Genomic DNA, 23,541 nt, shown 5'->3' on the forward strand with positions numbered 1-23,541 from the left:
GACTGGCAGATCTGGAAGAGTCTGGTTGACTGACAGCTCTGGCTGCTCCGTGCTGACTGGCTGCTCCATGCTGACTGGCAGCTCTGGCTGCTCCATGCTGACTGGCTGCTCCATGCTGACTGGCAGCTCTGGCTGCTCCATGCTGACTGGCTGCTCCGGCTGCTCCATGCTGACTGGCTGCTCCGGCTGCTCCATGCTGACTGGCTGCTCCGGCTGCTCCATGCTGACTGACTGCTCCATGCTGACTGGCGGCCCTGGCTGCTCCATGCTGACTGGCGGCCCTGGCTGCTCCATGCTGACTGGCGGCCCTGGCTGCTCCATGCTGACTGGCGGCTCTGGCTGCTCCATGCTAACTGGCAGCTCTGGCGGCTCCTTGCAGACTGGCAGCTCTGGCGGCTCCTTGCAGACTGGCAGCTTTGGCGGCATCCTGCAGAAAGGCAGCTCTGGCGGCTCCTTGCAGACTGGCAGCTCCTTGCAGACTGGCAGCTCCATGCAGACTGGCAGCTCCATGCAGACTGGCAGCTCCATACAGACTGGCAGCTCCATACAGACTGGCAGCTCCTTACAGACTGGCAGCTCCTTGCAAACTGGCAGCTCCTTGCAAACTGGCAGTTCCGAACAGGCGGGAGACTCCGGCAGCGCTGTAGAGGCGGAAAGCTCTGACAGCGCTAAACAGGCGGGAGACTCCGACAGCGCTGAAGAGGAGGGAGGCTCTGGCAGCGCTGGACAGGCGAGGCGCACTGTAGGCCTGATGCGTGGTGCTGGCACTGGTGGTACTGGGCCGAGGACACGCACAGGAAGCCTGGTGCGGGGAGCTGCTACCGGAGGGCTGGGGTGTGGAGGTGGCACAGGATGGGTTAGACCGTGAAGGCGTACTGGAGATCTTGAGAGCGGTGCTGGCACAGGACGTGCAAGGCTAGGGAGGTGCACAGGAGGCCTGGTACGTGAGACTGGCACCATCTTCACCAGCCGACTAACACGCACCTCAGGACGAGTATGGAGCGCTGACCCAGGTGCCATCAAATCCCCGACACGCTCCGTCGGGCGAATTCCATGTTTAAAACACCAACACAGCAACTCCCTCATTTCTCTCTCCTCCAATTTCCCCATTAACTCCTTCACAGTCTCTGTTTCGCTCACCTCCAACACCGGCTCTGGTCTCCTCCTTGGCTCCTCACGATAAACAGGGAGAGTTGGCTCAGGTCTGGCTCCTGACTCTGCCACACTCTCCCTGAGCCCCCCCCCAAGAAATTTTTGGGGCTGACTATGGGGCCTCCGTCCGCGCCGCCTTGCTTGCTTCGCAAACTCCATTCTCCTATATCCTTCCGCGCACTGCTCCATCGAATCCCAGGCGGGCTCCGGCACTCTCCCTGGGTCGACCGCCCACCTGTCTATCTCCTCCCAAGAAGTATAGTCCATACTGTACTCCACTTTGGGCTGTTCCTGCCTGTTGACACGCTGCTTGGTCCCTTTGTGGTGGGTGATTCTGTAACGGTTTTCTATATGTGAAGGAGAGTCGGACCAAAATGCAGCATGTAGATTGCGATCCATGTTTTAATGAACAAACGTAAAACACGAATCAATGCAAACACTACAAAAATAAAGAACGTGATGAACGTAACGAAAACCTAAACAGCCTATCTGGTGAAAAACACATAGACAGGAACAATCACCCACAAACACACAGTGAAACCCAGGCTACCTAAATATGGTTCCCAATCAGAGACAATGACGAACACCTGCCTCTGACTGAGAACCATATCAGGCTGAACATAGAAATAGACAAACAAGACATGAAACATAGAATGCCCACTCAGATCACACCCTGACCAATCAAAACATAGAAAATACAAAGTAAACTATGGTCAGGGCGTGACACTTTGTCATTATGAGGTATTGTTTGTAGATTGATGAGGGGGAAAAAACTATTTAATACATTTTAGAATAAGGCTGAAACGTAACAAAATGTGAAAAAGGTCAAGGGGTGTGAATACGTTCCCGAAGGCACTGTATATTGTTAATGACTGTGTTCATAAAGAGCTCAGATATGATTACATAGCCCAGACTGACTGCACTAGGAAATACAAATAAAGAAGGCTCATTATGAAGGTTAAACTCACCCCATCGTGAACCAAAGCCTTCCACGTGTGCTCCAGTTTCTTTATTAACCTGGAGCCGGAAAGAGACACAACACTCCAAACGTTTGGTATTAAAAATCGATTAACCCGTTAGTCTAAGCCCTGTCTAAGTCGGAGTAGGGGTGGGGGTACTACTAAGCGATATGGAATTGTTTTAAGAAGGTCATACCAAGGATCATTTTGCTATTTGATTTTGAATGTTTAGACCCTTTGAAGTATCCAAAAAATATATACAAAAATGATTTGATGAAAATGTTTATTTGGCCTTACTGCTATTAGCCCGTAGAAATGCATTGAATAACACATTCACTACATGGAACAACAGATAGTCCCCACCAAAAAACATCTAAAGGTAATTTGTTCTGAAGTGTCTGTCCTATATCTGAGACATGTATTGAACCCCTTATTTCTGTCACTAAATAGTCTCCATATATACTTCCATAAATGTTTTTGATTTTTCGATGTTTGTATTATGCTAATTAGATTTTCACGGGGGCGCAGACATTGACCTTAGGGGGTTAAGGTCACAGAGACAAATATAAACAGCGTCAACCAGCCACGCTACAGGCTGTTGCTTTATACGCTGATGGAGGCTGAATATTTGATCATCTTATGATGCTGGCAGGCTGATTCTACGAGACAGATAGTGACTGAATGAGTTATAATATAGTTACCTGGGTCACATTTATTATGCACCAAAGATAAAAAAAAATATACTGCTACAGATAGGGACTACCCGAACTTGTCCAATAAGAAAAGTTTGTTTTAATTTCCGTTCCAAAACATTTTGCTACAATGTGACCTAATGAACACGATTCTGTATGATATTTGTGAATACCTGTAGGATTGCAGGATGTCGATGATTCCGATGTAGAGGAGTAGACGCTCTCCTTTCCCGTTGACTGCTGGGATGCCGCCCATCCTACAGACAAACATGAAGAGATAGTCAGACACAAAGAGTGGCACTGACAAACAGAGAGGGTAGAGAGAGCTACAAGGAGACAGCTAGCAACACTCAAACACCCCAGCCGGTCACAGGTCAGTCACTCACGTGTCATCGGTGTCAATAGACTCTCCGCAGGCGGCCCCTCCCTGGATGGACTCCATGGCGGTGGAGTAGAGGGCCTTCTGGGCCACGGGCCTCTTCTCATCCTTCTCTCCTCCCTCCATCTGCTGCTCCCGCTCTGCCTGGTCGATGTTATGGACCCCCAGCAGCAAGCTGTAGTCCATGATCTTAAAGCTCTCCAGCACCTGGAAATAGACACAGATTTATAGGTTTCAGTTATAGGACTGTGCCAGGCCTATGAGCCCTATGATTGGTCCACACGTCAATGGGATCCTTCTCAATGATCTTTTCTATTACAAATGGGGTTATTAAAAAGTTAACCTGTCCTGCAGCGTAGTATAAAACATTTGCTTCACAGGGGATGTAACTGCACAGTCAGGGGCATATTTCAGAAATGTATTTAATTAATAACTTGCTGCTCGACGTCAAAGGAATTGACAATATTAATAATATACCTTGCTGCAGCAAGTAACTTTTTAGTGCCCTCAACTGTAGATGCTAAGTAAAAAATTACGTCAATGTGTAATTTAAACCCTGATAGCAATGGGTCCTAAACCTGGCTTGTTTTCCTCACCAGACAGTCTCTCTGCAGTGTCTTGACCAGAGCGCTGTACATATCCTGGTCCAGCATCAGGCCATCCTGCAGGTCCTGCATGAAGTCCAGGTCTTTGAAGGTGGGCTTGGCCTTCTGTCTCTCCTTCTTGGAGGCACAGCGTTTGTACGTGGAGCCCTTCAGGTCGAACTTGAGGTGCATGCGGACGGCGCGCGGTAGAACGTTGTTCATGACCACCATGCGGATGTTCTTACCGCCAGACTGGATGCAGTACAGGCCGAAGAACTTGGGGAGCAGGGTACGAGGGTTCTGGTTGAGGTTCTGGAGAGAGGGAGGAAAAGAGAGAGAAAGATTCAGTAAGAAAAATACCAACATTACCAACAGCACAGGATAGTTTTGAAGAAAACACTCCATGATTTGGTACCTTTCATTTTAACCCTGGTAATTAGGTAACCTGCTCTTTAAAATAGATGTGCCTGCAATGTTTGGGAGCTATGTGAGCCACAGTTTTTTTTATGGTTTTAACTTGATCTGGAAAGGCAATAAATACAATAATTTTGAACAGTTTTTATCTCAGTCTTTGTTTTTAAGCCTTTTTAAATGGATATTTCAGGATTTTGGCAATGAGGCCCTTTATCTACTTCCCTAGAGTCCGATTAACTCATGGATACAAATGTTATTTAACCTTTATTTACCCCGTTCCGCTAGCGGAACCCCTCGCCAACAGCCAATGAAATTGCAGGGCGCCAAATACAAATCAACAGAAATCTCATAAATCAAATTTCTCAAACATACAAGTGTTAGGCACCATTTGAAATATAAAATTCTCGTTAATCCAGCCACATTATCTGATTTCAAAAATGCTTTACAGCGAAAGCTCCACAAATGATTAAGTTAGGTCATCACTAACTCATTTTTCCAGCCAAAGAGAGGAGTCACAAAAAGCACAAATAGAGATAAAATTAATCACTAACATTTGATGATCTTCATCATATGGCACTCATAGGAGTTCATGTTACACAATATATGTATGTTTTGTTCGGTAAAGTTCATATTTATATCCAAAAATCTTATTTTACATTGGCGTGTTACGTTCAGTAGTTCCAAAACATGCAGTGATATTGCAGAGAGACACATGAATTCACAGAAACACTCATAATAAATGTTGATGAAAATACAACTATTATACATGGAACTTTAGATACACTTCTCCTTAATGCAACCGCTGTGTCAGATTTAAAAAACCTGTCAGAAAAAGCATAATCTGAGAACGGCGCTCAGAGCCCAAACCAGCAAGATAAATATCCGCCATGTTGGGTAGTCAACATTATTCATAAATAGCATTATAAATATTCACTTACCTTTGATGATCTTCATCAGAACGCACTCCCAGGAATCGCAGTTCCACAAGAAATGCTTGTTTTGTTCGATAATGTCCATAATTTATGTCCATTTATGTCCAATAGCTTCTTTTGTTAGGGCGTTTGGTAAACAAATCCAAAAGCGCGATCTGGTCCATTCGGACGAAACGTACAAAAAGTTATATTACAGGTCGAAGAAACTTGTCAAACTAAGTATAGAATCAATCTTTAGGATGTTGTTATCATAAAAGTTCAATAATGTTCCAACCAAATAATTCCATTGTCTGTAGAAAAGCAATGGAACGAGAGCTACCTCTCAAGTGAAAGCGCGTGACTGAGAACGAGGCTGTAGGCAGACCTCTTAGTCAAACAGCTCCCATCAGGCCCCCCTTCACATGATCAGCCTGTGGAAGCCCTAGGAAGTGCAAAATAACTCATATCACACTGTGTATTTGATAGGGGCGAGTTCAAAAACTACAAACCTCAGATTTCCCACTTCCTGTTTGGATTTTTTTCTCAGGTTTTTGCCTGCCATGTGAGTTCTGTTATACTCACAGACATCATTCAAACAGTTTTAGAGACTTCAGAGTGTTTTCTATCCAATACTACTAATAATATTCATATATTAGCATCTGGGACTGAGTAGGAGGCAGTTCACTCTGGGCACGCTATTCATCCAAAAGTGAAAATGCTGTCCCCTATCCCAAATTAAGAACAAAATCTTATTTTACAATGACGGTCTACCCTGGCCGAACCCTAACAACGGTGGGCCAATTGTGCGCCGCCCTATGGGACTCCCAATCACAGCCGGTTGTGATACAGCCAGGGATTAAACCAGGATTTGTAGTGACGCCTCTAGCACTGAGATGCAGTGCCTTTGACCTCTGCGCCACTTGGGAGTTATGTCTCTGTGTCTAGTTTCAAGGATGTAATGACTGGAAGTCTATGGGTATCTACTAGCATGCTACCTAGCAGATACTTTCAGTCATTGCACTGATGCTAGTTAGCAACTTCATACTGCACGCAGAAACATAAAAATGGTATCCTCATTGCCAAAATCCCAAAGTATCCATTTAGGTGATTGAGTAAGGCCAGCCTCGTCACAGTACCACATGATTCCTCACAACCAAACCAACCTCACCCCTGCAAAATATTCACAACACAAGGGTAGCCAAAAAATACCAAAAGCAGTAACGCAAAGTACGAGATGTTTAAACTAACCTCATTCACAATTTCGTAAAACTATCTCCTTATCATCACTCTGCTTTAAATATTTAAGTAGTCAACCCAAATAAGTGAGGTTAGCTAAGCAACACACGTTCCTTAAATATTAAAAGTAATGACAGAATCCCATTAAAGTAATTACCAGGAGCCAGCTTCTTATCCACTCAAAGAGTGCAACTCCTGGCAGACACACAGAGAGAGAGAGGAGGGAGAGAGACGGGAAGAGACAGAGAGAGAGACAGAGGAAGGAGGGGGCCGGAGGGGTCACAGGGCTCCAACAGCAAGCAATAAGGCCTTCAGGCTTTTAGGCCACAGCCAGTGATCTTCACAAGAGAGACAGACTGGGGGCATGAGACCAAGAAAGCGAGAGACGGAAAGAAACAGAGGGAGTGAATTCCCATCATCCAGCAACACATGCCCCCTCTGTCCCTGAGTGGAGGGAACAGCGCTGACAAGTCAACAAGAGAGAGACACATGAGAGAGAAAGCAGGGGATGAAAGAGGGGGATAGAGAGTAGAGGTCGACCGATTAATAGGAATGGCCGATTTAATTAGGGCCGATTTCAAGTTTTCATAATAATCAGTAATCTGCATTTTTGGACACTGATTATGGCTGATTACATTGCACTCCACAAGGAGACTGCGTGGCAGGCTGACTACCTGTTATGCGAGTGCAGCAAGGAGCCAAGGTAAGTTGCTAGCTAGCATTAAACATATCTTATAAAAAACGATCTTAACATAATCACTAGTTAACAACACATGGATGATGATATTACTAGTTTACCTAGCTTGTCCTGCATTGCAAATAATCGATGTGGTGCCTGTTAATTTATCACTGAATCATCGCCTACTTCACCAAACGGGTGATTTAACAAGCGCATTCGTGAAAAAAGCACTGTCGTTGCACCAATGTGTACCTAACCATAAACATCAACGCCTTTCTTAAAATCAATACACAAGTATGTATTTTTAAACCTGCATATTTAGTTAATGTTGCCTGCTAACATGAATTTCTTTTAACTAGGGAAATTGTGTCACTTATCTTGCGTTCTGTCCAACAGAGTCAGGGTATATGCAGCAGTTTGGGCCGCCTGGCTCGTTGCGAACTGTGTGAAGACCATTTCTTCCTAACAAAGACCGTAATTAATTTGCCAGAATTTTGCGTAATTATGACATAACATTGAAGGTTGTGCAATGTAACAGGAATATGTAGACTTAGGGATGCCACCCGTTAGATAAAATACGGAACGGTTCCGTATTCCACTGAAATAATAAACGTTGTTTTCGAAATGATAGTTTCCGGATTTGACCATATTAATGACCTAAGGCTCGTATTTCTGTGTGTTATTATATTATAATTAAGTCTATGATTTGATAGAGCAGTCTGACTGAGCGGTGACAGGCAGCAGCAGGCTCGTAAGCAAGATGTGAGAGGGAGAGAAAAAGAAAGATGCGAGAGGGAGAGAAAAAGAAAGAGATGTGAGAGGGTGAGAGAGAGTAGGAGATGAGGGAGAGAGAGAGTAAGAGATGAGAGAGGGTGAGAGAGAGTAGGAGATGAGGGAGAGAGAGAGTAAGAGATGAGAGAGGGTGAGAGAGAGTAAGAGATGTGAGAGGGAGAGAGAGAGTAAGAGATTCCAAATTCCACATTCCCAAAAAATGTTTTTAAAAAAATATACAAATAAGGTCATTTTAAAGCATGCAATAAAAGAGTGGTGTACTGGGATGTGAGAGGGAGAGAGAGAGTAAGAGCAAGTGAAAGCATGACAGAGAATCGAGCTTGGCATTGCTAATTACAAAAGTATGGGGGGAAAACAGGCATGTAGAATGATGCCATGAGAGAGTGGAAAACAAGTGTGAGGGGGTGGCACTGACGTTTGTTACATCACCATGTCTTACATCAGGCCCCCAGCCCAACCCAGTCCTGTCAGCAGACGTGTAGAGCTGTTCTACTGCCTCTCTGTGTGTGTGCCTGCCTGCCTGTCCCCACTATGTGCCTCAGTCTTAGTCTCAGTCTGCTATGGCCTCAGGCCACAGTGAACCCGCATGGCTCACAATCCCTCATGGCTCATTAGCACGCACACCTAACACCCATTGGAATCGTGTAACTGCAATGGTCTGGAGCCAAAATGGTGGAAAAGGTCAGTGTAAATGTCTTCCTGTTGTCATATACTAATGCTTGAGGACATTTCCCTTCAAACGTGGGTAAATTCCTGCTCGGTTTCCATGCCTGTTAGTACATGAATATACACAAGCTTATTCCCATGGAAAATAGAAATCTAAAATAGAAACATGGACATACACTAGTACCTGGTCGGACCTGCTTTGCCTCCAGAACAGCCTGAACTTTGCTCATTTGGTATCAAGGGACTTAACGTGTGCCAGGAAAACATTCCCAACACCATTACACCACCAGCCTGTACTGCTGACACCAGGCAGGATAGCCTAGTGGTTAGAGCGTTGGACTAGTAACCGGAAGGTTGCAAGTTCAAACCTCTGAACTGACAAGGTACAAATCTGTCGTTTTGCCCCTGAACAGGCAGTTAACCCACTGTTCTTAGGCCGTCATTGAAAATAAGAATTTGTTTTTAACTGACTTGCCTAGTTAAATAAAGGTGAAAAAAAAAATGGGGCCATGGACCCATGCTGTTTATCCCAAATCCTGACGCAACAGGAACAGGGATTAATCAGGAAATGTTTTTCCACTCCTCAATTGTCCAGTGGAGCCACTTCTTGTTTTTAGCTGATAGGAGTGGAACCCGTGTGGTCATCTGCTGCAATAGCCAATACGTGATAAGGACCGACGAGATGTGCGATTCATCAGAAACGATTGCCTCTTGTGAGTAGTATGTGAGTGAGTGGAATGATGCAGTGTGTGTGTGTGTGTGTGTGTGTGTGTGTGTGTGTATTGTGAGTGTGTGGGGTCATATCTCACCATGTAGTAGCCAGGCAGCAGCTTCTGTAGAAACTCGGCCTCCTTGTGCATAACGGTCTTGATGATGAACTCATCGTCCTTGGTCAGGTAGAACACAGAGCCACTGGCCCCGGGGTTGGACAACTCAATCAGGGGCTCGTTACACAGGGAGTACTGCAGACACACAGACACATACATTTTGACTGCATTATTTTTGCATATTGAAACACACACAAGTACAAACATGCACTCCGACAAGTATACATACACAGAGACACACATCACACACACTAATCAGAGGTATGTGTGTGCTGTGGAGCTTCTAGACTGCTGCACACTCAGGGAGGAGCAGTGACTCATCCCGTCTCCTCCTTGACCTAACCTCTCCACCAGACCTCGTCTGGCCTAACCATCTCTACCCATCCTTCTTATACCTGCCCCCTCTCCTCAACCCAACCCTTCTGTGGCCCTCCTCCTCTCTGCATACCGTTTCTCCTCTTACCCTCCCTATTCTGTTCTTCTTCCTGCCCAATATCCCTATTCATCCACATAGTATTTATTTGCTCATCTCTCCCTCTCCCAAAATCTCCTCATTCTCTCCAACCCTCCCTGTCTCTCCAACCCTCCCTGTCTCTCATTCTCTCCAACCCTCCCTGCCCCTCCTGTCTCTCCTGATTTTCTTCCCAGTCTCTCTCCAGGCGTGCCGGGGTGCCTGCCTGTCTGGTGGGGGAGATCACACTCCCAGTCAGGGTGCTACAGAGCCTGCTGTGCTGCTCACTGATGACAGCAGGCCTGGACTGAGAGGGAGGGAGTGGGCAGCAGGCTGTGGGATAAAGGGCCACACACACACCACACAGTGACAGATTGTATTTTTTCAGAGCTTTTAACCAACTGAAATTATAAATTGTCAGATTGAAAACAAATAACTTTTGGGGGTTAGATATTAAGCTTTTAATTGTTTCACCACAATCCATCACCCTCTGAAATGCACAGCCTGATGAATCATCCCTTCTTGCAGGCGTATCCCAATCAGACAGTATGGGGAATAGGGGATGACAAGAGGAGGGGAAGATAAGAGCAGGGAGAGAGAGAGCACAAGAGAGAGGAAGGAGAGTGAAAATGAGAGAAAGAAAGAAGGGGAGAGGGGAAAGAGAGAAAGAAATAAACAGAGAAAGATGAGAATGGAGGAAGGGAGAAAGAGTGAAGAGAAAGAGAGAGAGACAGTGAGGCAGGAAGGAAGGGAGAGCAAGACCCTGAGTGCAGAGAGCTTGAGCTCCAGGCACTGTGATTAATCACTGAGGCAGGAACACTGCACACACACCCAGGGCCACACACACACACACACACACACACACACACACACAATAAATGCAGACCCTCAGAGGGAGACAGACACCTAATACACACAGGAGCATGACAGCATCCTAAAAACACAGGCAGTTGTATAATCATATCGTCTAGAAGGCAGGAGGGGCATGTTCAGACGAACACACACAGCCAGTCAAGCAAGACTGAAACAACGTGACAAGGGCCATGAGGGGTGACGCTGTGCCTGTCACACTCACACACACACACTTTGACTGCATTATTATGGCATATCGAAACACACACAAGGACATGTATGTATCCTACTCCGACAAGTATACACACACACACACACAATAATCAGAGGTACAGTGCAGTCAGAAAGTAGTCAGACCCCTTGACATCTTCCACATTTTACAGCCTTATTCTGAAATGGATTAAAGAAAACAATTTCCTCAGCAATCTACACACAATCGCCCTTAATGACAAAGTGAAAACAGGTTTAGACATTTTTGTAAATGTATATAAAAAAACAAACAGAAATACCTTATTTACATAAGTATTCAGACCCTTTGCTATGAGACTCGAAATTGAGCTCAGGTGTATCCTGTTTCCACTGATCATCCTTGAGATGTTTCTACAACTTGATTGGAGTCCAACTGTGGTAAATTCAATTGATTGGACATGATTTGGAAAGGCACACACCTGCCTATACAAGGTTACACAGTTGACAGTACATGTCAGAGCAAACACCAAGTCATGAGATCAAAAGGAATTGTCCGTAGAGCTCTGAGACAGGATTGTGTCAAGGCACAGATTTGATTTATTTATTTAATTTAACTAGGCAAGTCTGTTAAGAACAAATTCTTATTTACAATGATGGCCAACCCCGGCCAAATCCGGATGACGCTGCGCCAATTGTGTGCCGCCCTATGGGACTTCCAATCACGGCCGGATGTGATGCAACCTGGATTCAAACCAGGGACTGCAGTGACGCCTCTTGCACGGAGATGCAGTGCCTTAGACAGTTGCACCACTCGGGAGCCCCAGATCTGGGGAAGGGTACCAAAACATTTCTGCAGCATCAAAGTTCCCTAAGAAGACAATGGCCTCTATCATTCTTAAATTGAAGAAGTTTGGAACCACCAAGACTCTTCCTAGAGCTGGCCGCCCGGTCAAACTGAGCAATCAGGGGAGAAGGGCCTTGGTCAGGGAGGTGACCAAGAACCCGATGGTCACTCTGACAGAGCTCTAGAGTTCCTCTGTGGAGATGGGACAACCATCTCTGCAGCACTCCACCAATTAGGCTTTTATGTAGTGGCTAGAAGGAAGCCACTCTTCAGTAAAAGGCACCTAAAGACTCTCAGACCATGAATAGCAAAATTCTCTGGTCTGATGAAACCAAGGTTGAACTCTATGGCCTGAATGTCTAGCATCATGTCTGGAGAAAACCTGGCACCATCCCTACGGTGAAGCATGATGGAGGCAGCATCACGCTATGGGGATGTTTGGACTGGGAGACGAGTCAGGATTGAGGCAAAGATGAACGGAGAAAAGTACAGAGAGATCCTTGATGAAAACCTGCTCCAGAGCGCTCAGGACCTCAAACTGGGGTTTAAGGTTCACCTTCCAACAGGACAACAACCCTAAGCACACAGCCAAGACAACACAGGAGTGGCTTCGGGACAAATCTCTGAATGTCCTTGAGTGGCCCAGCCAGAGCTTGGAGAACCTGATCTAACATCTCTGGAGAGACCTGGAAATAGCTGTGCAGCAACACTCCCCATCCAACCTGACAAACCTTGAGAGGATCTGCAGAGAAGAATGGGAGAAACTCCCAAAATACAGGTGAATACAGATCTAAGTGTGCGTTCTCTAATTCTCTCCTTCTCTCTTTCTCTCTCTCGGAGGACCTGAGCCCTAGGACCATGCCCCAGGACTACCTGACATGATGACTCCTTGCTGTCCCCAGTCCACCTGGCTGTGCTGCTGCTCCAGTTTCAACTGTTCTGCCTTATTATTATTCGACCATGCTGATCATTTATGAACATTTGAACATCTTGGCCATGTTCTGTTATAATCTCCACCCGGCACAGCCAGAAGAGGACTGGCCATCCCACATATGCTCTCTCTAATTCTCTCTTTCTTTCTCTCTCTCGGAGGACCTGAGCCCTAGGACCATGCCCCAGGAATACCTGACATGATGACTCCTTGCTGTCCCCAGTCCACCTGACTGTGCTGCTGCTCCAGTTTCAACTATTCTGCCTTATTATTATTCGACCATGCTGGTCATTTATGAACATTTGAACATCTTGACCATGTTTTGTTATAATCTCCACCCGGCACAGCCAGAAGAGGACTGGCCACCCCACATAGCCTGGTTCCTCTCTAGGTTTCTTCCTAGGTTTTGGCCTTTCTAGGGAGTTTTTCCTAGCCACCGTGCTTCTTCACCTGCATTGCTTGCTGTTTGGGGTTTTAGGCTGGGTTTCTGTACAGCACTTTGAGATATCAGCTGATGTACGAAGGGCTATATAAAATAAATTTGATTGATTGATTGAGGTGTGCCAAGCTTGTAGCGTCATACCCAAGAAGACTTGAGGCTGTAATCCCTGCCCAAGGTGCTTCAACAAAGTACTGAGTAAAGGGTCTGAATACTTATGTAAAAGTTACATTTCAGTTTAATAAAAAAAATAAAAAAATAGCAAACATTTCTAAAAAACAGTTTTTGCTTTGTCATTATGGGATATTGTGTGTAGATTTATGAGGATAAAAAAACTATTTAATATATTTTATAATAAGGTTGCAACCTAACAAAATGTGGAAAAAGTAAAGTGGTCTGGATACATTCCGAATGCACTGTATGTGTGTGCTGTGGAGCTTCTAGACTGCTGCCCACTCAGGGAGGAGCAGTGACTCACCCCGTCTCCTCCTTGACCTAACCTCTCCACCAGACCTCGTCTGGCCTAACCATCTCTACCCATCCTTCTTATACCGTCCCCCTCTCCTCAACCCAACCCTTCTGTGGCCCTCCTCCTCTCTGCATACCGTTTCTCCTCTTAACCTCCCTATTCTGTTCTTTTTCCTGCGTAATATCCCTATTCATCCACATAGTATTTCTTTGCTCATCTCTCCCTCTCCCAAAATCTCCTCATTCTCTCCAATCCTCCCTGTCTCTCCAACCCTCCCTGTCTCTCATTCTCTCCAACCCTCTCTGTTTCTCATTCTCTCCAACCCTCCCTGTCTCTCCAATCCTCCCTGTCTCTCATTCTCTCCAACCCTCCCTGTCTCTCCAACCCTCCCTGTCTCTCATTCTCTCCAACCCCCCCTGTCTCTCATTCTCTCCAACCCCCCTGTCTCTCATTCTCTCCAACCCTCCCTGTCCCTCCCTCCCGATCATCTAATATGTTAACGTCATGCAATGTTTTCATGTCTGTTGTCATGGTTTAAAAATGGTAGATTTCCCTATTCTTACCAGGTAGTCATCGGGCCTGATCCCAAAGAGCTCCCTGAAGTAGCGGAAGGCCACGGGAGCGTACGTCTTGAAGCGGAAGTCTGGGAAGTGGTGTGCTGGAGTCAGGTTGCTGCCTTCACTGGATGGGGGAGAAGGGGAGAAAGGCTTTTAGATACGGGACAACTATGTATGAACTAAGGAACTATTCTAGTGTAAATATATGAATATATATTGCTTTCTATCAAAATAACATGTCCAGGATCAGGGATGTGATTGGTCTGAGGCCTGGATGACGGGACTGTCTCGTTCTAATGATTTCACAAAGTTATGTACTGCCCTGATGGTGTGGTTAGCAATTAACTACTGCAGTACATATCTTTTCTATGAATATACTGTCCATACAGTCAATATACACCATTCACATACATATATATTTATATTCCGGACTCTGACATTGCTCATTCATATTATGTCTTAATTTCTTGTTATGTTTTTAACTTTTGGATTATGTGTGTATTGTTATTGTATTGCTAAATATTACTGCACTGTTGGAGCTAGAAACATAAGCATTTCACTGCACTGGCGATAACATCTGCAGAACTGTGTACACGACCAATAAACTTTGATCTGATCTGATTTAGTTACCTGGGAAAGAAGACGCTCTCCACCACATAGAAGTCCTGCATGAGGACGTCTCTCTCAGGCTTGGAGCTCAGGTTGCCCACTGTGTAGCCGATGCCCAGCTGGATGGCACCTTTCAGGGCAGACGACGTGGTCTGGGGGAGAGGAGACATACAGTAGGGGTTAGTGGAGATAAAACTACTCTGAGCTTGGTGGACTGCAGCTCATTTATATGAATTGAGAAATCTTCTGATTTACAAGCTCCATTAGTTCAGCTCTCAGAGGGGACTGTACTCCACAATGAAGAGCCAAAACATTGACTCGCTCAACCATGCACACCAGAATACACATCATCTAATGTGCTAGACAGACAGACAGACAGACAGACAGACACACACAGACAGACAAGCTCAATCAAATCAAATCAAATTTTATTTGTAGATCTTCATCAGGTTGGTTTTCAGTGAGACACACTGTGTCTGCTCTGCTGTGTCTTTATCTCTTCTCACATTAGTATAAGTAGAAGAGGCGGCAGGTAGCCTAGTGGTTAAGAGCGTTGGGTCAGAAGCCAAAATGTTGCTGGTTCAAATCCCTGAGTCGACTAGGTGACACATGTGCCCTTGAGCAAGGCACTTAACCCTAATTGTTCTCTAAGTCACACTTTGGATAAGAGTATCTGTTAAATGATGTAAACATACAGCGTGCAGGCTTTCACGGTTCTCTTCCCTGCTTTGCTGGTTCACAGCTGTAGCCTAATTATGCATACAGGACCATTACCAGGTGAGTTTTCTTGTGCCAGTGTCTTGGCTTGCTTGCTCTTGTGGGAGGTTGGCATTTCAAGGCGCAGGTACTATATGTTGTTACTATGTAATTGATTGACTAATTGAATCAGGGAAGATGCTGGCTACCTTCTTGTAGGTGGTCTCTCCGGACGCGTCCACTCCCCTGTGGCCCATCCTCTTCCCCTGGCCTGGTAGGCCTGAGACACCAGGCAGCTGTTGGCCAGAGGACGGAGCAGAGTGATTAAGACACAGATTTAGATTTTTACTCACTTCTATGGGCTGAAAACACCACCTGATGCCTAGCTATGGGCCAGGTTTATCAAGCATTTGCAGTGCCTGTGGGAAGTTTGCACCTGTTCTTTCCAATAGGGAACAACACATAAAAGGAGGAATGAAAGGTAAACTGAATATCAATAGAAGAACGAGGACAACGGGGTCAGTTTCATGTTTTTTTTAGCTTTGATTTCGTTTGTCTTCTATTCTCGTGATAATTACAGATGCAAACTCAACACAGGTGCTACCGCTTAGTAAATATGTCACTAAAAAGCCTTGTGAGTGAACTGAGTCTCCTCTTTATGCCCATTTCTCTAACCTCTAACCCCTCCCAGATTACACAGACAAACTGACAGTGGGCACTTCTCATCACAGGGCAGAGTGTAAAATGAAAGGGGCTTATAACACAGCATATGACCGGGGCAGTACCTAATATATGACCGGGGCAGTACCTATGAAGATTCCCACACTGCCCGCGAGCATACTGAAGCCTCTATATGAAGTGTAGTAGTAGAGAGATCACACAGCATAAGGATTGAAGTGCAGGCAGGGGGATCAAAGTAGCAGGAGACGGTGTGTGTAGCAGAACACAGACAGTAGGAGGGGGGGTTTAAATAGAGGGCATGTCAGTCAGCTGTATTTCACAGTCATATGGGCTAAATACAAGTAAAGGTGAGTACATTACCTCAGTGATGTGTGCTTTTCTAGCAGAAAAATCTGAAAGAGAGAGAGACCGAGAGAGACAGAGACACAAAGAGAAAGAGAGCATTAGACCTATGAGGGATTCCATTAGTTCACATAATCAGTGTTTCGAAGGAACAAAGAGGAATCCCATAGGGTACACATTATGTAATAACAGTGTCAAATAACAATGGGGGCAGGTAGTGGAAGGAACGGTTACCAAATCAATATACCATCCATATTCTTCCTGGTAGTCTAGTCAGTACCATCTATCCCCAGCCTAGCATTTCATAAAGCCATGTGATGTGAAAACAGAGCCACATAAACAAAGGACTGGATCAGTGAGCTCTGCTGTCCTGTTCTCTTCAGCCAGCCTCAAATAGATCCAGAATTGTAGCTAATTTCTCAACTCACTTAGCATAATGAAGGACTAAGAGGGGAGCGTAGACAGCGCAACACACTGCTACTGGGATGATTGAACATCAGATGCCAGGGGGCTGATTACATCAAGAGTCAAGACACTGACTGACTGAGGCGTTTAAAACTGACCAACACTGTTATTTTAGGCTTGTCTATTTAAAATTATTAACACAGACAGTAAATATGCAATTGGAATGACCTAAAAAAAACTACATTTTCAATGAGAATGTGTTATTCACCAGCCGTGCAAAGTGTGTGATGACAGGAGGTTGTGAAGGGGAGAAGCTGCATGTTCTCTGAATTGGTGCTTTACTCCTTCAAGATGCATTGCTGAAGCATGCCTACCACCAGTGGATGCAAGTTGGCGTTTATGGTCATGAATGTTGCACTGGAGGCATCTCCGCAGATTGTGGCTGTTCCAGCTAGTGACCAAAGTCATAGAATGGGATTTTAAACCTTAACCACACGCCAATGCAATCATTCTGCGAACAGGCTGGAACACTGCATAAAGAAAATACATTACATCCAACCACGCCAATGCAGATGATTAGAGCGAGGAGAGAGGAGCCTGTCCTCCTTGTTACCGGGCAGACCCCAAGGTTTTCTTCTGTTCCTGTAACCTTTATAAACAGCCCCCCTGTCATTTCGCCCTGTGAACAGTGGGGTTGTTTCCCTGTGTATCTTCTTACTAGACTAGAGCCATTTTGCTTCTGCATGCCTACAACCGTTCTTATTACGCTACACCCGTTCTTATTACTCTACAGGTGTTCTTATTACGCTACAGGTGTTCTTATTACCATACACCCGTTCTTATTACTCTACAGGTGTTCTTATTACTCTACACCCATTCTTATTACTCTACACCCGTTCTTATTACTCTACACCCGTTCTTATTACTCTACACCCGTTCTTATTACGCTACAGGTGTTCTTATTACTCTACACCCGTTCTTATTATTCTACACCCGTACTTATTACTCTACACCCGTTCATAGACCCACCTGTTTTGAGCCCTAATTGTTTAGCCTGTTTTGCATGGTATTTTGGCATTAATACAGGTCACATATCAGTTTGCAAACAATGTAAAAAATTAAGAATAAATCAATAAAGCCATCTCTTTTTTGCTTTCTTGAGTAAGAAAATGCAGGTGTTTCAGCCTAGCTTAGTGCTTTCTGTGGTGGTGGGGCAGCCAGCAGAAAATACGGAGCGTAGGGGTTGGTAATGTTCTCTATTAGCTCAGTGTTCTGTCACTCATGGGGAGACCACACCACTAAATAATCTACAGTTAGAGCTCGAACATTACATTAGAAGTGCCCATCCTAGAAGGCTCAAGGTCATTGGCCACAGATAAAATGTCAAATCACATTTCTACCATAGCTTTGATCATGTCAACACCATGGGCCAGAAAATGTTGAATACATTGGCCATGTTGTCAATTTAGCATGACTTCTTCCGTGTTCAAAACAACTGGAAACTCAGATCTGGGAAATCTCAGACTTCAGTGAGTTCAAGACAACTGGGGAAAAAATGAGCTCCGACTAGGAAAATATGTTTTGAACAGTCATCTAACTCGGAATTCCAATTTGGGAAGTAAATGAAGTAAATGTAAATGAAGCTGAATGAACTGTTTCGCTGCCAGACAAGGCTCCACTGGTAGCCAGGTATAGTGGTGGTAAGGATTCACTCTATGGTGGTGAAAGGAAATATCTGCTGTTGGGACAGCTTTATGTGGGCCCAAACAATTTGTGGGCACCATTTGTCACCATTATAGTGCAATTTGTTTATTGTTTAGTGTTGTGTAGTGGCTTTGCTGGAATGCATCAACAACAAGAAATGTGGAGTTTGCCCCACCAAGATTGACATGCTAAAATCGTCACTGCAGGTGTTATTAAGCTACAGGTTTCAGGCATTTCTCTGTGAACCCTCCCTCTGATCATTGCTACATGCTTCTCTGGCTCCGTTCTGTTATAGTGCCTTCAAATGGCATGGTGGTGAAAGGAGAACTTTGGTACATTTTCCAGTTCTTTGAGAGTATGATTGCATCATTGTGTGAAGAAGACCTTGAAACCTACAAGTCAGATATGGAGCTGGACAGGTTTCCAATGGGATCTGTCACAAACTCCCAAGGTACACCTGACACACATATATACAAACAAACTCAGCAAAAAAAGAAACGTCCTCTCACTGTTAACTGCGTTTATTTTCAGCAAACTTAACATGTGTAAATATTTGTATGAACATAACAAGATTCAACAACTGAGACATAAACTGAAAAAGTTCCACAGACACGTGACTAACAGAAATGGAATAATGTGTGCCTGAACAAAGGGGGGGGGTCAAAATCAAAAGTAACAGTCAGTATCTGGTGTGGCCACCAGCTGCATTAAGTAGTGCACTGCGGCTCCTCCTCATGGACTGCACCAGATTTGCCAGTGTGAGATGTTACCCCACTCTTCCACCAAGGCACCTGCAAATTCCCGGACATTTCTGGGGGGAATGGCCATAGCCCTCACCCTCGAATCCAACAGGTCGAAGACGTGCTCAATGTGATTGAGATCCGGGCATATGATGGCCATGGCAGAACACTGACATTCCTGTCTTGCAGGAAATCACGCACAGAACGAGCAGTATGGCTGGTGGCATTGTCATGCTGGAGGGTCATGTCAGGAGGAGCCTGCAGGAAGGGTACCACATGAGGGAGGAGGATGTCTTCCCTGTAACACACAGCTTTGAGATTGTCTGCAATGACAACAAGCTCAGTCCAATGATGCTGTGACACACCGCCCCAGACCATGACGGACCCTCCACCTCCAAATTGATCCCGCTCCAGAGTACAGGCCTCAGTGTAACGCTCATTCCCTCGACGATACACGCAAATCCGACCATCACCCCTGGTGAGACAAAACCGCAACTCGTCGGTGAAGAGCACTTTTTGCCAGTCCTGTCTGGTCCAGCAACGGAGGGTTTGTGGACGCTGTTGCCGGTGATATCTGGTGAGGACTTGCCGTACAACACGTCTACAAGCCCTCAGTCCAGCCTCTCTCCGCCTATTGCGGACAGTCTGAGCACTGATCGAGAGATTGTGCGTTCCTGGTGTAACTCGGGCAGTAGTTCATCTTGTACCTGTACCGCAGGTGTGATGTTCGGATGTACCGATCCTGTGCAGGTTTTGTTACACGTGGTCTGCCACTGCGAGGACAATGAGCTGTCCGTCCTGTAGAGCGGTCTTAAGCATCTCACAGTACAGACATTGCAATTTCTCTCTGCAGTTCTCATGCCTCCTTGCAGCATGCCTAAGGCAAGTTCACACAGATGAACAGGGACATCTTTCTTTTGGTGTTTGACCTTTTGGTGTTTTTCAGAGTCAGTAGAAAGGACGGACACACACACAAAGTCGGGAGTTCACCTTAGCCAAATACATTTTTCACAATTCCTGACATTTAATCCTAGTACAAGTCCCCTGTCTTAGGTCAGTTAGGATCACCACTTTATTTAAAAAATGTGAAATGTAAGAAAAATAGGAGAGAGAATGATTTATTTCAGCTTTTATTTCTTTCATCACATTCACAGTGGGTCAGAAGTTTACATGCACATTAGTATTTGGTAGCATTGCCTTTAAATTGTTTAACTTGGGTCAAACGTTTCAGGTAGCGTGCGACAAGCTTCCTACAATAAGTTGGGTGAATTTTGGCCCAATCCTCCTGACAGAGCTGGTGTAACTGAGTCAGGTTTGTAGGCCTCCTTGCTTGCACACGCTTTTTCAGTTCTGCCCACAAAATTTCAATCGGCTTGAGGTCAGGGCTTCGTGATGGCCACTCCAATACCTTGACTTTGTTGTCCTTAAGCCATTTTGCCACAACTTTGGAAGTATGCTTGGGGTCATTGTCCATTTGGAAGACCCATTTGCGACCAAGCTTTAACTTCCTGACTGAAGTCTTTAGATGTTGTTTCAATATATCCACATAATTTCCATCCTCATGATGCCATCTATTTTGTGAAGTGCACGTGTCCCTCCTGCAGCAAAGCATCCCCACAAAATGATGCTGCCACGCCAGTGCTTCACGGTTGGGAGGGTGTTCTTCAGCTTGCTAGACTCCCCCTTTTCCTCCAAACATAACGATGGTCATTAGGACCAAACAGTTATATTTTTGTTTCATCAGACAAGAGGACATTTCCTCAAAAAGTACGATCTTTGTCCCCATGTGCAGTTGCAAACCGTAGTCTGGCTTTTTTTATGGCAGTTTTGGAGCAGTGGCTTCTGCCTTAGTGAGCAGCCTTTCAGGTTATGTCGATATAGGACTCGTTTTACTGTGGATATAGATACTTTTGTACCTGTTTCCTCCAGCATCTTCACAAGGTCCTTTGCTGTTGTTCTTGGATTGATTTGCACTTTTCACACCAAAGTAAGTTCCTCTCCAGGAGACAGAACGTGTCTCCTTCCTGAGCGGTATGACGGCTGCGTGGTCCCATACTTGCGTACTATTGTTTGTACAGATGAACGTGGGACCTTCAGGCATTTGGAAATTGCTCCCAAGGATGAACCAGACTTGTGGAGGTCTACAATTTGTTTTCTGAGGTCTTGCCTGATTTCATTTGATTTTCCCATGATGTCAAGCAAAGAGGCACTGAGTTTGAAGGTAGGCCTTGAAATACATCCACAGGTACACCTCCAATTGACTCAAATGATATCAATTAGCCTATCAGAAGCTTCTAAAGCCATGACAGAATTGTCTGTAATTATCCAAGCTGTTTAAAGGCACAGTCAACTTAGTGTATGTAAACTTCTGACCCACTGGAATTGTGAAACAGTGAATTATAAGTGCAATAATATGTCTCTAAACATTTTTTGAAAAATGACTTGTGTCATCCACAAAGTAGATGTCCTAACCGACTTGCCAAACTATAGTTTGTTAGCAACACATTACACACACATACATACATACATACATACATACATACATACATACATACATACATACATACATACATACATACATACATACATACATACATACATACATACGTGTGTGTGTATATATGTACAGTTGTGGCCAAAAGTTTTGAGAATGACAAATATTAATTTTCACAAAGTCTGCTGCCTCAGTTTGTATGATGGCAATTTGCATAAACTCCAGAATGTTATGAAGAGTGATCAGATGAATTGCAATTAATTGCAAAGTCCCTCTTTGCCATGCAAATGAACTGAATCCCCCAAAAACATTCCCACTGCATTTCAGCACTGCCACAAAAGGACCAGCTGACATCATGTCAGTGATTCTCTCGTTAACACAGGTGTGAGTGTTGACGAGGACAAGGCTGGAGATCACTCTGTCATGCTGATTGAGTACGAATAACAGACTGGAAGCTTCAAAAGGAGGGTGGTGCTTGGAATCATTGTTCTTCCTCTGTCAATCATGGTTACCTGCAAGGAAACATGTGCTATCATCATTGCTTTGCAAAAAAAGGGCTTCACAGGCAAGGATATTACTGCCAGTAAGATTGCACCTAAATCAACCATTTATCGGATCATCAAGAACTTCAAGGAGAGCGGTTCAATTGTTGTGAAGAAGGCTTCAGGGCGCCCAAGAAAGTCCAGCAAGCGCCAGGACCTTCTCCTAAAGTTGATTCAGCTGCGGGATCGGGGCACCACCAGTACAGAGCTTGTTCAGGAATGGCAGCAGGCAGGTGTGAGTGCACCTGCACGCAGAGGCGAAGAATTTTGGAGGATGGCCTGGTGTCAAGAAGGGCAGCAAAGAAGCCACTTATCTCCAGGAAAAACATCAGGGACAGACTGATATTCTGAAAAAGGTACAGGGATTGGACTGCTGAGGACTGGGGTAAAGTCATTTTCTCTGATGAATCCCCTTTCCGATTGTTTGGGGCATCCGGAAAAAAGCTTGTCCAGAGAAGACAAGGTGAGAGCTACCATCAGTCCTGTGTCATGCCAACAGTAAAGCATCGTGAGACCATTCATGTGTGGGGTTGCTTCTCTGCCAAGGGAGTGGGCTCACTCACAATTTTGCCTAAGAACACAGCCATGAATAAAGAATGGTACCAACACATCCTCTGAGAGCAACTTCTCCCAACCATCCAGGAACAGTTTGGTGACGAACAATGCCTTTTCCAGCATGATGGAGCACCTTGCCATAAGGCAAAAGTGATAACTAAGTGGCTTGGGGAACAAAACATCGATATTTTGGGTCCATGGCCAGGAAACTCCCCAGACCTTAATCCCATTGAGAACGTGTAGTCAATCCTCAAGAGGCGGGTGGACAAACAAAAACCCACAAATTCTGACAAATTCCAAGCATTGATTATGCAAGAATGGGCTGCCATCAGTCAGGGTGTGGCCCAGAAGTTAATTGACAGCATTCCAGGGCGCATTGCAAAGGTCTTGAAAAAGAAGGGTCAACACTGCAAATATTGACTCTTTGCATCAACTTCATGTAATTGTCAATAAAAGCCTCTGACCCTTATGGAATGCTTGTAATTATACTTCAGTATTCCATAGTAACATCTGACAAAAATATCTAAAGACACTGAAGCAGCAAACTTTGTGAAAATGTATATTTGTGTCATTCTCAAAACTTTTGGCCACAACTGTATGTATGTAGGTAGGTATATATGTATGTTGGCCAGCATCATCTTCAGCCTCTTTACTGCTAAAGTTGAGACTGGTGTTTTCGGTGCTGTTTAATGAAGCTGCCAGTTGAGGACTTGTGAGGCATCTGTTTCTCAAACTAGACACTCTAATGTA

At 45.0% G+C, this 23,541-nt stretch overlaps 1 protein-coding gene across 4 annotated transcripts in view; it reads right to left on the reverse strand.

Moving 5' to 3' along the window:
- Positions 1-23,541, reverse strand: part of LOC110505771 (phosphatidylinositol 4-phosphate 5-kinase type-1 gamma) — an 82,929-nt gene that overhangs the window by 27,270 nt on the left and 32,118 nt on the right. For all 4 annotated transcript variants that reach the window (XR_005040202.1, XM_036966021.1, XM_036966107.1 and 1 more), the window contains exons 2-10: positions 16,370-16,401; positions 15,538-15,624; positions 14,654-14,784; positions 14,030-14,147; positions 9,274-9,426; positions 3,779-4,078; positions 3,190-3,389; positions 2,977-3,060; positions 2,121-2,169 (exon numbers count right to left, since the gene is read on the reverse strand). Coding sequence is in view for 3 of the 4 variants with exons in the window: in XM_036966021.1 (XP_036821916.1) it covers positions 2,121-2,169; positions 2,977-3,060; positions 3,190-3,389; positions 3,779-4,078; positions 9,274-9,426; positions 14,030-14,147; positions 14,654-14,784; positions 15,538-15,624; positions 16,370-16,401 (1,154 nt within the window). In the remaining variant the exon portion in view is untranslated. The remainder of the gene's footprint in view (positions 1-2,120; positions 2,170-2,976; positions 3,061-3,189; positions 3,390-3,778; positions 4,079-9,273; positions 9,427-14,029; positions 14,148-14,653; positions 14,785-15,537; positions 15,625-16,369; positions 16,402-23,541) is intronic.

This window comes from Oncorhynchus mykiss, chromosome 1 (assembly GCF_013265735.2).
Source record: "Oncorhynchus mykiss isolate Arlee chromosome 1, USDA_OmykA_1.1, whole genome shotgun sequence".
Taxonomy (NCBI): Eukaryota; Metazoa; Chordata; class Actinopteri; order Salmoniformes; family Salmonidae; genus Oncorhynchus; species Oncorhynchus mykiss.